The sequence below is a fragment of the Panthera leo genome, chromosome E1, assembly GCF_018350215.1.
Source record: "Panthera leo isolate Ple1 chromosome E1, P.leo_Ple1_pat1.1, whole genome shotgun sequence".
NCBI lineage: Eukaryota > Metazoa > Chordata > Mammalia > Carnivora > Felidae > Panthera > Panthera leo.
In genome coordinates, this window is record NC_056692.1 from 42,100,184 (window position 1) to 42,115,677 (window position 15,494).

The window sequence follows — 15,494 nt, forward strand, 5'->3', positions numbered from 1 at the left end:
AAGGGCAGGTACTTTGTTCTGTTCATTCCCCCGTCTCAGCACTGGGAGAGCACTGGGCACATGGCAGGCGCTCAATAAATATTTATTGAACCCATAAATCAACACGTTTCTCAGGACTCCTGGTGGACCCTGACGGCTATCCCTGGATTCCAGTCTCAGCGGGCGGATGGAGAGCTATCTTCCATTCCTAGGCCCGTGAACTCCTTGCCCGGGGCCTCTTTCCTGACTGAAGAGCCTTCTCTTTGATGGGGAGGAAGGGTAGCTGGACAGCAATGCCTGCTCTCCTCTCCCTGGTGTGATGCTGCCTTCCTCAGGCTGAGGGTTTAGTCAGCCTCCCCCTGCCCCTCCTCAATCTGAACATGGCTTTAAAGGCTTTCTTTTCTTTTCTTTTCTTTTCTTTTCTTTTCTTTTCTTTTCTTTTCTTTTCTTTTCTTTTCTTTTTCTTTTAACAGGAGTGGGAAGAGCATGTTATGTTCCCAATCTCAGGTCAACTTGAGGCTTATCCCTCAAAAAAAAAAAAAAAAATACTGTTTAAAGCTGTCCACCAGAGACCAGCCTGCCTTCTCCGATGTCCCCAATCTCCACGCCACCCAGCCACCCTCAGACATCCCATCTTTCTCCAGTATCACCTAGAAGCTCTGTCACCCTTTCTCCCCTGTTCCACCCCACTCTCCACTTCCAGGCATTCTGCAAAGATGATAATATGCCACCTTTGCCTGGCAGAGACACTCTCCACTCACCCTTCTGCCAGCCCCAGCCCCTCACTCCAAACATCACCTCATGCCCGGTGCCCTTCTCTTCACTGAGCCAAGAGGAGACAGCGTGCTGGGGGTTGGGGCTCAGCCTCTTTATTTGCCAGCGGGGAAGGGAGTAGCCAGCTCTCACTGGAGGGGAGAATATCGGGTGTCTAGGGGACAGCTCCAACCCATAGAGCTGGGGGTGCACCCTGAAGAAGGGGAGGGGCGGGCACGCCTGCCGCCTTCCTCCCAGGACACTCCCAGGACACAGAGACGCTGCCCCTTCACTCCTCCTCTTCATCTTCTTCTAGTGGTGGCCGAACACGCTTGAAGAAGCCAACCTGGGGGCACACAAGGGCCGGGGACAGGGTGTAAAGATGATGGGTGGGCCCCAGAGCAGCAGTTGAGGAAGAATTCTAGAAAGCAGCCAGGCATGAGGTCCTTCCCTGGACCAGCACAGAATCGGATCCCACTGCCAACACAGATGGCCGCCGTCCCCACTCAGAGAGAATACACGTAACGAGTTGCTTTTTTGTTTTTTTTCCCTTGACGTTTTATCCTTTCTTTTAACGTTTATTTATTTATTTTGAGGGGGGCAGACAGAGAGAGAGAGAGAGAGAGAGAGAGAATCTCAAGAAGGCTCTGCGCTGTTAGCTCAGAGCCTGACATGGGGCTCATTCCCACAAACTGTGACCTCATGACCTGAGCCGAAATCAAGAGTCAGACACTCAACTGACTGAGCCACCCAAGCACCCCCACTCTTGACTTTTTCTTAAATATTGGCGATTGTGTATCTCTCTGTGACTCTAGCACACAATATGTATTTGATGATTTTAAGTCTTAACGCATGATTTTCCCTAAAAGTACCATGGCTTCCCAGAGCTTGAACACTTGAGCGAGTTTGAGAACAGCCCTCCTGGCACAGAGGAGGAAGTGACCCACCAGGGCCTCCCGGGTCTCCCACCTCAGTCAGGGGGAAGGACAGAGTCAGGAGGAGGTGAGCCCTGTCTTCCTCAGCAGCCAGGGAATTCCTGAAGGCAGGACTCACTCCCTGTGACTCTTCCTGTCAGAGGGGAACAGACTGAAAAGGCCTTAGGATTTCAGGGGCCACCTCTTCCAGAGGTCTGTGCCCTGGAAGAGGTCCTCTGGAGAATGAGACTCTAATGGTAGAGATGTGAATGGACCCGAAGTCACCATCTCTCTCTGCCTCCCTGTGAGGTAGGGCAGGGCCAACTGTGTGCCCTCCTGGGGACCCCACTCTCCCTTCAGGACTTACCTTCCACATGGCCAGGACCAGGACCGTGAGCAACAGCAGGCCGCCCAATACGCCTAACAGCACCCACCAGATTGGAATGTCTCTCTCCTCCAAGACACGAAGCAGCTGCGTCTCGACCTGAGGGCAAACCCATGTGTCTTCTCAGTCACCCTGACACCTGTCTTTCCCAAAGACTCAAACTTGTGGGATGCGCATCTCTGAGCCAGCCACCTACCTGTGCCGCTCCTCGGACCCAGGGGTGTCCCGCCCCCATCCTGCAAGGTGCAGACACTTGGGAAGACAGGGGGTCCTGCAGGGCTCCTGTCCCCTGCCACCATGGGTCTATACTCACTGCAAATTCTCCACTGGGCAGGCTGAGGGCGGGCACAGAGTAAGGAAGGGAGGAGACGTTGAACCAAGCTTTTGACTTTAGCACGAACTGATCCAGTGGCCTCTGAATGGGGTGGGGGTGAAAGCCATTTACATGAGTCTATTGGTTGTAGGAGTCCTGGCCCCAGCCTCCCCGCTACCTTGGAGTCCTGCCCTTGGCCTACGCCTGGCTCCTCGAAAATAAGCCTTGCCTTCCCTCTCTCTTCACCACCCCCCCCCCCCGCCCTATATCTCCCCAGAACAAACTTGGTCCCCGCCGCCAGAAAGCCCCGCCCTCCAGCATCTGCCCCCACCTGCCGGAGGCTGGGCAGCCACAGGAAGGCCAGCACCGTGACCATGGCCCTCTGCCCTCGTGCCATCTCTTGTAGCTCACACTGCACCACTGTACAGGGCACTGAGTCGCAGCTCTAAGGGGATGAGTCATTAGTTCCCAGCCCCTCTGACCCCTCACCCCAAGGACCCAACAACAGAGAGGGGCAGGGGGGCAGGGAGCTCCAGGCTCCCTCTCAGGAAGGGCCTCAGATTCAAGCGTCTGAGGTTGTCTCTAAATGGGGTTGCTCACATCGTTCCAGAAATGCGAGGAAGGGCCGAGAAGAAGTGGGTCATCATATAGTGTTCAATACCCAGAATTTTTGTAACTCTGCTTTGGCATTTCTCCATTTTCTTTAATGTACCGGGAACCTTTGAAAATTCAAATATTCCCACCCGGCCCAGACACAAGACCAGCTCAACCCTTCATATTCATTTGGAGTGTTCCGTGGGACCAAGGTGGCACACCCAAGGCCCACATCACACTGCCAACCGCTCTCCCTGCTTCCCAGAGCCTCTGTCCCCTGGGCCCCAGGGAAGAAGCCCCAGCTGCAGACCACAGAGCTTGCTCACCACGCGAACTGGATCCTGAAGCCTGGAGGGCTGGTTGGACCCTGGCAGGAGGGCCTGTCTGCGGTCCCGCTTGTGATGCCCCGTGTAAATGGGGGAAGGGCTGGGGGTAGGCAGCCCCCAGTTCAGCTGGGGAGGCAAAGAGCCGTCAGTCGGTCCCGAGCACCGATCATCTCCCCACCCTCCCAGAGGGGCCCTGGCTGCTGGGCTGGGGCCTCACCCATGGCTGTTTCTTCCACCCAGGCTCTCACCTTGAGGGGGTTAGGAGCCGGCTGTGGGGAGCAGCGAAGCCCCCCCTGAGGCTGTATATCCAAGATGTAGAGCAGGTCAGAGGGCTGGGACTGGCTGGGAAAGCTAAGGCTGAGGTGGAGGCCACTGACAGTGCTGGGGCCATTGTTATGGAGCTGGTGGGTGGTGACGGCAGACGTTAGGCAGCTCAGCACCTAGTGAGTGCGTAGCTCCTGGGTACCCCCCACCCCAGCCTGGGCCCCAGGTGGTCCTCGGTACCTCATAGGTGTGCTCAACTTTGGGGCCCCAGCTGTCCGAGCTGTTCTCCCCGTTGCCTTCTTCCGCCACCATCAGCAAGGAGGCTGGAAAGGAGTTCCTGCAGGGGCCCAAGCCCCCGGGGGGGAGCCTGAGCGCCTGACTTGCCTGTAGGGCTTCCCCCCAGGCCCTCTGAACCTTCGGCTCCTGCCCGCCGTCTCCCCGATCTACCCCTGGTCTCACCCTTGCAGTTCCATGTGGGCCTTTGCCCGGACTGGTACGTCCAGCATCACAGCCTCGCTGTTTGGATTCTGGCTATTTTTGCTGGAGGGGAGGGGACAGGAGAAGCATGTCAGGGACACCAGCCCAGTGAACATCCGAACTCTCTGGACGGGGCCAGAATGTCAGAAGCTTCAGGAAGCGCTAACTCCACAGGCAGCGTGCCACACTGAAGCTAGACCTGGGTAAGAACTTCCTCTAGGGCTCCAAGACTCAGAAACAAGTCTCTGGGGGAAGAAAGGGAACAAGGACGTCTGAAGAGCAGGCATCCCAGAGGACCCTTCTGGAAGGAGAGCATCTCAGGGTCTCTGCATCGGGATCAGATAGGGGAAGGGTGGTGGGTAGGAATGCTCCCCTGCCCATACCTTCTGATCTGCAGCCAGAAGGACACACGCTCCCCAGCCTCTTCCAGGTCCCCCACGCTCACCAACATCGTGATTCCTATCTGAGAGAGAGGGAGGGCCAAAGTCACGGCCCAAATGCCCACTCTGGGCAGCCTTGTCCTGAATGTGGCCTCCAGTTTCCATCCTCCAAGTCACCATCGTTATCTCAGAAGCCCACTCAGAGAGGGAAAGTCACTCACCCAAGAACACAGGGAGTGTGAGGCCCAGGATTCCAGCCCGGGGCTATATGACTCCAAAGCCAGCCCCTAAAGCTCGGCTGTGTATAAGCCTCTGGTGGAGCAGACCCAGCACCCACGACTCGTGCCTCACCTGGGCATTTGTCTTCATCGGGTTGCCCAGCTCACACAGCACCACCTTGGTCTCATTCTCCTTCTTCTGGTTACAGATGAGTCTCTCAAAGCCCTTCAGGAAGGCAGTTTCAAGAAAGAAGATGGTTGCAGAGCATCCCATATATATTTAAGCTCCCTTGGAAAGTCTGGAAGAGACTTGTGTGCAAGGGTGCAGAGAGGGGTGCCTTGGGGTGGGAGTCTGAGGGACTGTCACGTTCTTCCTTGTGTCTCACAGTAGCACCTGATCATTTTTTTTTAAATTTTATTAATGTTTATTTACTTTTGAGAGAGAGAAAGAGAGAGCACAAGTGAGGGAAGGACAGAGAGAGTGAGACACAGAATCTGAAGCTGGCTTCAGGCTCTAAGCTGTCAGCACAGAGCCTGATGTGGGGCTCGAACTCACGAACCATGACATCATGACCCGAGCCGAAGTCAGACACCTATCCTACTGAGCCACCCAGGCGCCCCGCGCCTTATCATTTTTTTTTTTTAAGTTTACTTATTTTATTTTTGAGAGAGAGAGAGAGAGAGAGAGGAAGAAAGAGAATCACAAGCAGGCTCTGCACAGTCAGCATAGAGCCTGATGCAGGGCTCAAACTCATGAACCATGAGATCATGACCTGAGCGCAAATCAAGAGTTGGTCGCTTAACTGAATGAGCCAGGCACCCTGGGCAACTTATTATTTTTAATGAAATTTTGGGAAATAAAAATACAAAAACATTACATACAGGATGCTTCCATTGTTAGAAACTACATCAACAAGATAAAAAATAAATACATGCCCATGTTAAGTGTCTGTGGAGGCTAAGAAAAAAGACTGAAAGGAAATCCACCAAATGTTAACAGAAGTTTCTGCTAACATTTCGTACCTGAGCCATTTGGGGTTTGGGTTTTATAATAGAGCCCTTGGATTTTATGCCATTAGCAAAAAAAAAAAAAAAAAAAAAAAAAAATCAGTTTTACAGCAATGCATAAGAGAAATGGGGGGGGGGGTCTCAGGTGGAAAATGAGAGTCAAGGCTCTTGCACCTCCCAGGTCCCCAGCAATGCCCCTGGGTGGGGCCTCACCTCAGTGTTGCCGATGGCCCTCATGTAGTGGGTACCTGGGGGCAGGTGCACAACCAGCTCGGCCTCGTAGGCCCCCTCTCCCTCATTGACTGCATCCATCTGTAGCTCCAGCACATTGTCGGCTCCAATGAGGAGTGGGGAGCCCGTCCTGTGAGGACAAAGGAGTTACACACAAAAAAAAAAAAGCAGAGGAAGCTAGGTCCAGGCCCAGGATCTGGGAAGGGGTGAGGACAGAGTATCAGGCCCCCCGGGGGGGCGAAGGGGTGTCACGGGGCAGACGGCCTCCTCACACGTTGGCGGTGAGCTGCAGCTGGGGGACACACAGATCATCCTCTCCGCAGTCCAGGATGATGCGGGTCTAAAAGAGGCATGTCAAGATGTGTGGGTGAGCTGGGGGTGGGGGAAGTTTGAGGGTCACATCGGAACTTAGGGAATTAGGTCCAAGAATGAAAAGGAGTTTGGAGCTGACGTCAGGGCTTGGGGATTTGCATCAGGGTTTGGGACGATGTCAGGATGGTGACATCAAGGTTCATGCGTTTGTCAGTGTTTAGAGGTAACATCAACAACACTTGGGACCTGTGTCAGGGTGTAGGGAATTTTGAGATTTGGAGGTTTTTCGTTAGGGTTTGGCGTGACAGCACAGATGAGAGGTGACGTCAAGATTGCGGGGTTCACATTATGACTTCGACACTAACCCTAACCCTGAGCAGGGGTCCTGCACCTCCCTTGCCTGCTTCCGCCCACCCCCACCTGCTTCTGGACATGGGTGTCCCCATGAAGCACGAGCTCGGGGGCTATTCCGTCCTTCTCGGGCTGCAGGGACACATTGAAGCTGAGTACGATGGGGCTCAGCTTGTCCCGGAAGTCAGCCTCATCCTAGGGAGGGGACAAGAGTCAGACTGTGCACCCTGCTATACGTGTCCCACTGACCACCCCCGTACCCACAGCGCTCAGCCCGTGCCCCGGGGCTGGACGGACAGGCTGGCGCACCCAGCCCGGCCCATCCCCAGCCTGGCGTACCCGGAGGAAGACCATGGTGGAGTGGCAGATGGGGCTGTGCCTCCTGCCCAGGTCCAGATGCAGGGTGGTGCCCGCCTGTTGAGAATTCAGCAGTAGCACCCGCCGGCCCTGGCGAGGCTTCTGCCGGTCCAGCTGCAGCTCAGCTTGTAGGGCTGGCAGGGCGAGCGGGGAGGGTCAGAGTCTCCCTGGCCAGCCTCCAGGGGAGCCCAGGACCACCTCCCTCCTGTCCCCACCACGACACTCACGCAGCTTCTGAGGAATGCTGTGCCCAGTGACTCCTACACACATCTGGATGTTAAAGCTGCAAAGATGTGAGTTGGGCTCAGGGGCTAGGATCCCTCAAGGTCCCAGACCTTGCCTGGGCCCTGCCCTCCGTCTCCTCACCAGCTCACTGGTGTCTGGGTCTGGGGCAGGACACAGTTCTTCACAGCAGGATTCAGTGAATCTTGCACCAGCAGCTGCACATTGGCCATCACCACTGGCTGAGCTCTGGTGGGATGGGGGCATGCTTGCCATTATCCCCTCCTGAACTGGTATCCTCTGATGGTGTGGGCCCTCCGCCACCACGCCCCTAGAGCCAGCACTCACCTGTACACAGCCACCTGGTTAGCCCCATAAGCTCCTACCAGTAGGTCTATAGATATTGGAGGGGTCAGAATCAGCAGTCAGAGGGGGCAAGGGTGCTCATCACCTCTTTTCCAGAGTTTCCCACACCACTGCCTCCACTGAGTTTTGGCCTGGCCTCGCCTGGCCTCCCCTGGCCTCCCAGCCCCACAGAGGGGTCAGACGCTCAGTGGGGCAGAGGCCCCTGACTGTATTTTTCAGCATCTCCAGCTAATGCCCAAGGGCCCTTCCTGGCTAGCCGGAGGCATTCCAGGGGCACCTGGGTATCCGTTGTCATCGATGTCTGTGGCACCTCGCAGGGAGAAGCCGAAGCCAGAGCCTGTGGGGAAGGGGCTGTCCAGGATCTGGGAGGGGCGTGAGCTAAGCCCCTCACTCTGACCCAGGAACACCAGCACTTGGCCCCGACCACTGGGACCCCCGTAGGGGGCGGCCACTGCAACATCTGGAAGAAAGGGAGGGGCTGTTTGTTACAATTTTCTCCAATTTTTGTTTCTTATCCAGGCAGCCCTGAGCTCCTTCTCTGGGCAGAGGGCAGGAGACCGTGAGAGGGATACAAAAGTCTGGTGCAAGGAAGCAGTTGTCCTGCCCCTCCAGGAGTTTATGAGTGAGTACAAAAGAGACCCATCAACTACGATTATTATAAACACAGTAGCAGCCTTTGATAGCTATTGAGAAAATTTATTGACATGATTTCATTTAATCCTGAATTAGGCATTGTTATTCCCATTATTTTTTAAAGACTATGAGAAATTACTTTTTTTTTTTTTTTAGGTTTATTTATTTATTTTGAGAGGGAGAGAAAGAGCACAAACAAGCAGGGGAGGGGCAGAAAGAGAGGGAGAGAGAGAATCCCAAGCAGGCTCCGAGCTGTCAGCACACAGCCTGATGGGGGGCTTGAACCCACGAATCATGGGATCATGACCTGAGCCAAAATCAGGAGTTGGATGCTTAACTAACCAAGCCACCCAGGCACCCCAGGCATTATTATTCTAATTTTAGATGGAAAAACTGAGTCCCAGAAGAGTAAATAATCAAGACCAATGAAGAAATGGCTCCCTCTTCCCCTAGGGACCTTCACCCCATTTCAATTCCACCATGCAAACTCAGAGCCACACTATGGGCTTGTCATCACTAAGCACTTGTAAGATCATTCTTGAAGATGTATTTGTTAATCATCATAATCTTATTAATTTGTAGGAGTTATTTACATGTGACAAGAATTAAGATCTTTTATATATGTTGTAACTGTCTTTCCTTTGTCTTCTGACTTTGTTTTCTATGCAGCTTTTTTTTTTTTCTTTTAAAAATCTACTGATTGGGGTGCCCCGGTGGCTCAGTGGGTCCTACTTGTGCTCAGGTCATGATCTCATGATTTGTGAGTTCGAGCCTGCCATCAGGCTTTGCGCTGAAAGTGCAGAGCCTGCTTGGGATTCTCTCTCTCTCTCTCTCTCTCTCACACACACACACACTCTCTCTCTCTGCCCCTCCCCCTTCACGCTCTCCCTCACTCTCTCCCTCTCTTTCCCTCCCATGCTTTCTCTGTCTCACAATAAATAAACTTTAAAAAACCTATTGATTTTTCTTTCTTTCTTTTTTTTTTTTTTTCTGTTGATTTTTCTGATTGAGTTACACAGAATTCATCCATATAAGACCGCTCTGACCACAGTCTCATGCCCAGACTCTGGGCCTCCATTCTCTCTTGATCTTTAGCACCTTCCTTTCTTTACTTCCTTCCGACCATTCGATCACCCTTGTCATATCCTCAGGCATCTTGCCCCACTGCCAGTCCTCAGCAAACCTGGCCAGACCTCACCAGATTGGGCCCCAGGGATTCCTGACCACCAGGAAGGTGGAGATGGAGGTACTGCCCAACTGTTCCGAGGGGGCACTGCTCAGCCCCCTCCCCCACTTTGCTCAGCGCCTATTTCAAACCTTCTTCATTCTGTCAAGTTCCCAGCCCCCCCCACTTCCTTCACAAAGAGAAGCAGCCCAACTGTTGTGCTATCAGTCCAAACCTGCTTTTCTGGCTTCCTTTACCCTGCCACCAGGCTAAACATCTCAGCCCGGTCTTCTCTGTGGCCCATCATAGGGACCCTCCTCCAGCTCACTTCCCTCCCCACCCTGTGTCCCCGCAATATCATTCCCTCCACATTCAACCTACTCCATATGCTTTGAAATTAAAATAGCCTTCCCTTGACCCTCATCTCCTTTCAGGACTCTCCTTTTTCTTTTCTTTTCTTTCCTTTTCTTTTCTTTTCTTTTCTTTTCTTTTCTTTTCTTTTCTTTTCTTTCTTTCTTTCTTTCTTTCTTTCTTTCTTTCTCTCTCTTTCTTTCTTTTCCTTTCACAAACTGAAAGAGCTGTCTACACTGGCTGCTTCCAATTCTTCACTTCCATTCATCCCTTGCCCCCTGGCATTCTGACTTTTGTCTCTACCCGGCCCTGAATCAGTTCTTACCGCTGTCACCAATGACCTTCTTGCTAAAGTCCAAGGATACTTCTCCAGCTCCATCTAAGTATGCCTTTCAGCAGCATCTGAAATCACCGATCCCCTTCCTCCTGCTCAAAGGGCTCTCTTCCTTTGAGTTCTGGGCCATCCAATCTCCTGGATCTACTACTTCTCTGGACACTCCTTTGTCTCCTTTCCAGACTCACTTCATCTGGGAGTCCCCTAAATGCTCTTGCTCCCCAGGGCTTTGTCCTCTGCCTCTTCTCACTTCACAGGTGCCCAGGACCTCATCCAGCCTCCCCAGGCCTCTGTCTCTCACTCAGACCGCTCTGGTGGGAATGGGGAACCCAACTGTTCTCTGGAAGTCTGCCTACTGCTCCCAAGCCCTTCAAGGTCAAACAGGCCCAGCGCTGAGCTGCTGATCTCTGCCTCCCACTTCACCTTCCCAGACCTGCTGCTTGGTCTGAGTTACAGGCAGTGAAGGCACCAATACCCCTCTCCACCAATGACTCGCTCTCTCTTAGCTCCACATCCAGTCACCCATCAAGTCCCAATAGTCCAGGTTCTGGATATCTGTGAAGTCACCCCTGTCTCTAACTCCACTGCCGAAATCCACACCCAAGTGCTCACCATCTCTTGCCTAGACCAATGCAAACAAATCCTAACTGATCTCTTTCAACTCTTAAACCCACAGTCTTTGTTGCGGCTGTTAACCCCTCTGCAGCAAGTGGGGCACCTTTCTTCCCTTACCATTGTAGCCATCCCGGTCGAGGTCGCCCAGAGGCGCGATGGCGGAGCCGAATCTCCCGTAGAGCTGTGTGCCCGTCAGCAGAACGCTGGGGGCGCCCAGTGGGTGGTGACCGCGAGGCTGCAGGAACAAGTACACACGCCCCACCTCGGCCAGTTTGCGGTCAGCGCGGCTCTCCATGTACAGTGGCGCGCCCACCAGCAGGTCGTGCCTCCTGCAGGCCAGACGGGCGGTTCCGTGGGGGTGGGTGAGAGGGATGCTGCGGGCCTGGGCCAAATCTCGCTCATTCTCGCCCTTCCGCGCCCCTCGGTGGTCACATGGGAACGGGTGAGGAAAGGAGGGGACCGAGAGCAGTCAACCTCTCTGGTAATAGGGGACTCAAGTCCGTAGGGATGGGGCGCCCCTCACCCGTCCCCGTTGACATCAGTGACGGCCACCGAGTGCCCGAAATACGAAGCCACCTGCAGGAAGACGAGGCTTACTTAATTCCTGCCCCCAGGCCGGCACCTTCTCTTAACACTGCCCTCCACGCTCCGCGGAATATTCTAGGGTTCCAGTTCCCCAGCGTCCGCCACCCCCCACCGGGACCGGTTTCCACCTGCTCTCCGTGCAGCCGGTGCAGCGTCTGGTGGTCCGAGTTCAAAATTTCCACCTGCACGGACAACGCCCAGGCGCTCATCATTCTTGCTCCCGCTCCAGGGCAGAAAGGGCAGGGGGGGCGTAGGGGGCTTGTGAGGCTGAGGAATGGGGCCGAGAGCTTTGGGATGCCCGGTGGCGGGACAGGGGGCACTCACCGCTCCCAGGGTCCAGCTCCAGGTGGGGGCGCCTAAGACATACTCTAGGGAGAGCCGGACCCCAGTTAATGAGGTCCTTCCAACCTACCCACCTCCCGCCCGCCATTCTGCCACCCAGGGGAGATGTCGTGGCGGGGAGTGGAGGTGCTCCTCCCCGGGCTGGGCTCCCCAACCTTTGCCCCTAAATGGATTTCTTGCCTGTAGTGTTGATATCCCCGTCGAACTCGCCCACGGCCACCGAGTACCCTGAAGACACGACACGAATTATTCTTTCTGGGAGGGTGAAGCAGGGAGAGAGGCCAAGGGCGAGGAAGAAGGGGACCCAGAGACCCAAACCCTGCATCGCGTAGATGGGAAAACTGAGGCCATCGAGAGGCCAAGACCTGCCCTAGGCGCCCCAGCGAATCCAGGGCGGGGAAGGCGAGGTGGGGCATATGGGAGTTGGGCGGTCGGCGGGAAAACTGTGGGAGCAGAGAGTGGAGGCGCCTTCGATGCCTCTGGGGTTGGAGTTGGCCAGGGGGGTTGGTCTGAGGGCGCTCCCGCAGGGGCAGGACCTGACCGGCGGAGGGGGCGGTGATACTTAGAGGGATGAGAAGTCTAGAAGGGAGGGGCCAGGGTTACCCCGGTAGCCGTCGAAGTACACTGGGTTGGTGTAGTCTGCGGAGAAGCGCTGGGTGGGCACGTTCCACAAGAGGGTGCCTGGGCGGTAACTCGAGACGATTTCGGCAATAGGAGCTCGCGCCAGGAGACCTAGGGCGCGAGGGACAGCGGGTGTGGGGGCTGTGACGACTGGGGTCTCCCCAGGCCAAGAGGAGGGAGGGAGGTGTACGGATGGGCACGTACCTAAGAAAAAATAGCCGCCAGGGGCCCCAAGCACCAGCTCTCCAGCCTGAAAGGGAACCCTGGAGGTGAGAGGGGCCCTGTTTGGGAGCTGCCCCCACGCCGCTTATGCTCCCTACTCGCCTGAGTGACCGCGGAGCTGAAGCCCGCTTCGCAGTAGCGCTTGTCTTGGACTAGAGAAGGCAAGGAGGAGGGGTCAGCGAAGGGGCGGGTCAAGAATTGTGCGTGGGCGTCTGGGGCGGGGGTAGGGGCGGGGTCACGGGGTTAATATGGAGGCGTGGCCTTGAGTCTGAGCCAGGCGGGGCGGGGCTAGAAGCTGGGCCCAGGAGTTGGGCCCTCGGGGATGCCGGACTGAAAGCCGGGCTTGGAGGGCGCTTGGGAGGTATCAGGTGAAGGAGGGAGCTAGGTGGCCGTGAGGGAACGGAGACAAAACGGAGAGCTGAACTCACTAAAGGACTTTGTCACGTAACCCCGGCTCATGGTGTTAGCCCGACAGGGCGAGTACTCCGCGCGGTAGCCGGTTTGGAGCTGAGCCACGAAGCAGCCACCTACGGGCGTCTTCTCAGCCTCCTCTGTCTTTTCTAGGGCGTTCCAGTGCTGCCAGGGGGCGCAGGCCTGGAACAGGGCCACAGGAGAGTGGGGAACCGGCGGGATTCGGATTCCCCCCCCTCCCCCCCCCCCCCCACCACGTGTCCCTGCCCACGACTGCTCTCTGTGCCCCGTTCCGCGGCGCCCACCACAATGTTGTTGTTCCAGCTGACGACCGACGCCCCCAGTCCTTGCCCGGCCTTGAAAGTTTGGAAGGTTTGGGAGCCTACGTGTCGGGTCTCATCATCTGGAGGGCGCAAGAAGGATGGGGCGCTGAAGCTCGGCTGTCCACGCTCCCTGTAACCCCTCCCTCTGCCTCCTTGAGCAGGACTCACTGAGGTCGAAGGGCAGCGAGGTGCACTGGCCGCCCTCGGTCCTCCAGGGGCACAGGAACACGCCGCCCGTCTCCTCCTGGCTGCGGCCCCGGGTCCTCGGGGCGCCCACCACGATGGCCACGCTGCGATGGAAAGCTGGGTGAGTGTGGCGCGGATTCCCGGGCACCACACGCCCCGTCACCTGCGCTGAGAGCACTACCTGGAAGGGCTGTGTGCCTTGGAGGGCACTGGGTCATCTTTCCTCAACGAGATATCACAGACCGTGGAGCCCAACCTTTTATGGCTAAACTGCCTCCCAGTGGGAGAAATCACGTGCCTAAAGTAACCTAGTGAGTTAAAGATAAATCTGGTACTATAACCGTTTGATTTGAATATGAGGAGTTTGTTATCCTTTCTGAAAAACACCTCCTAAGCTTTGCACATCATCCGAACTCCATATACCCCACCTCTATGCCCCACACCGAAAGCCAGGGATTTACATGCCCCCGAGAGCTTAAGACCTTTACCTGAGAAGTAGTTTCGATGGTGAAGAATTAGGGAGGCTACTGGGCACCTCTAAAGTGAGGTACTGATATTGCTGAGGACCTTAGTAGATCTAGGTTCAAATAATAGCTCTATCATGTATAAACTGGGGACAATACCTACCAATCAATGTCAGGAGAAGTAAATGAAATAAATGTATGAGGGACATTTCTGCATGGTGCCAGCCAAATAACACATAACAAGTACTAAAAAAAAAAGTATTAATTTTTTTCTTTCATCTCGTAGGATGTTTATTAATACCTATGAAGCCAATATCTGTAGAAACAAAGGGAAAGAAGCAAGAATGGGAAGAGAAAGGAGTCAAATGCAGATTCAGGCCCAGTGACAGTCACGGGCCAGCACCTTGGGAGCTCTGGAGCTACAAGGACCCTTCAGAACCATCCCAAGTTGAGGTGAGAACATCGGACCCTTACACCTCTCTCCTCCCTCCACCCTCCTCATGATCAGTCATTGGTTATAGGCCACATTGGAAAGGGGACTTGACTTGGGGGGAGGTGACTCTTCAGCAGAGAAAATTCCCCAAGAGGTAGATACTTGAAGGCCATCTGCCATCCCCACTCCCCGAAGGTGAGCATCACAGCATCTGCTACACCCAATAAGTAACTAGTGCAGGGTAGTTACTGTAAAGACAAGGAACCAGGACTCTAATCTTGGAAGTCTGATTTTGCAGCTGATTAATTCCAACCATTAATGCTCTATTGTTTCTTTTCAAAATATCTATACTTTTGATGGGGATGGGGGTGGATAGAGTAGAAAAGCAAGGTGGAGTGGGTAGACAATTTCGCGGTTTTGCAAGTCAATTTAATAAATGTATTTTAAGGGGTGAGGGTGGAGTAGGTCATACAACTGACCCTTGGGGGGAAAATGAAGGAATCAAATTTTGCCTTTGTTCTTGCTGTAGTTTTGGTGCCCATCTCCCCTTTGGTGCCCCTCCCTGACACTCTTACCTGAGCCAGTTCTGCCAGTATTCCTAAAAAGAACTCAGTCTGAATAGAGCCTAGAAATTGCTTTACTCAACCTCTATCACAAATGGGGAGCTTGAGGTTCACAGAAGTAGTGAGGGGGGCACAGAATCCTTCTCTCTCCCAACACCCAAACTTCTCCCGGGCTCACCTCCCACGGCTGTCCTTGTAGAAGTCCAGCGAAAACCCAAAGTGGCTGCCATTGGGGCCTGTGTAGAAGGTGAGCTGCACTGGGTCCAGGTTCAAGGCCCAGGCTAGAGGGACAGCATCGGGTCCCAAGAGCAGCTGCACCCACTCCAGAAGCCAGAGGGCATGAAGTGGACACACAGCTCTGGCCATCTTCCTTCTCCCACCACCTCCTAGGCAGGAATGGGCTAGCTTCTTCCTCTTCCTTTCTGTCTCTACCACCGGAAAGCTTTTCTTATCAAACTGGAACTCACTTGCTGAGCAGTGGGCAGAGGAAAGGGCTATAAGCCCTGGATACATATGGTTTCTTGGATTGCCAGAAAGGGGGTGAAGCCACCCTGGGGGTGGGTGCTAATGGCTGAAAGCCATGACTCCTCCCTTTTCCTGAGAGTAGTTTATCACCAAGTCCTGTTGGTTCTGCCTCTCAACTATGTCTCTTGAGTCTTCACATCTGCACTACCACCATTCTAGTCCGAGCTACCATTCCTATCTGCTTGGGGTAATCATGAACTAACTGATCCATACGCCTCCATTCTAACTGTTTTACAGCCCTTCCTCCCCCATCCCCCACAACTGTCTACAT

At 54.5% G+C, this 15,494-nt stretch overlaps 1 protein-coding gene across 1 annotated transcript; it reads right to left on the reverse strand.

Moving 5' to 3' along the window:
- Positions 1-826: 826 nt before the first annotated feature.
- ITGA2B (integrin subunit alpha 2b) lies at positions 827-15,154 on the reverse strand. The gene is made up of 30 exons (XM_042915881.1): positions 14,877-15,154; positions 13,221-13,342; positions 13,035-13,132; positions 12,747-12,912; positions 12,421-12,470; positions 12,301-12,346; positions 12,079-12,207; positions 11,656-11,703; positions 11,458-11,501; positions 11,262-11,315; positions 11,072-11,124; positions 10,666-10,877; positions 7,728-7,910; positions 7,433-7,478; positions 7,229-7,333; positions 7,090-7,145; positions 6,845-6,996; positions 6,575-6,700; positions 6,115-6,182; positions 5,825-5,972; positions 4,737-4,829; positions 4,389-4,468; positions 3,988-4,068; positions 3,769-3,865; positions 3,513-3,665; positions 3,265-3,390; positions 2,676-2,789; positions 2,345-2,446; positions 2,014-2,130; positions 827-1,078 (listed from the first exon to the last, which is right to left on the reverse strand). Exons 1-30 carry the CDS (start codon positions 15,062-15,064, stop codon positions 1,022-1,024), a joined length of 3,114 nt encoding a protein of 1,037 aa, XP_042771815.1. The 5' UTR covers positions 15,065-15,154; the 3' UTR covers positions 827-1,021.
- Between the last annotated feature and the right edge of the window lie 340 nt (positions 15,155-15,494).

What these genes read in the sequence shown, in the direction of transcription:
- ITGA2B (XM_042915881.1), bottom strand. Translation starts at nt 15,064, where the DNA reads ATGGCCAGAGCTGTGTGTCCACTTCATGCCCTCTGGCTTCTGGAGTGG. An exon ending in TACAAGGACAGCCGTGGGAG is followed by an intron (nt 13,343 to 14,876) that starts GTGAGCCCGGGA and finishes TTTCCATCGCAG; the next exon opens with CGTGGCCATCGTGGTGGGCG. An exon ending in ACACCCATGTCCAGAAGCAG is followed by an intron (nt 6,183 to 6,574) that starts GTGGGGGTGGGC and finishes TGCCTCTTTTAG; the next exon opens with ACCCGCATCATCCTGGACTG.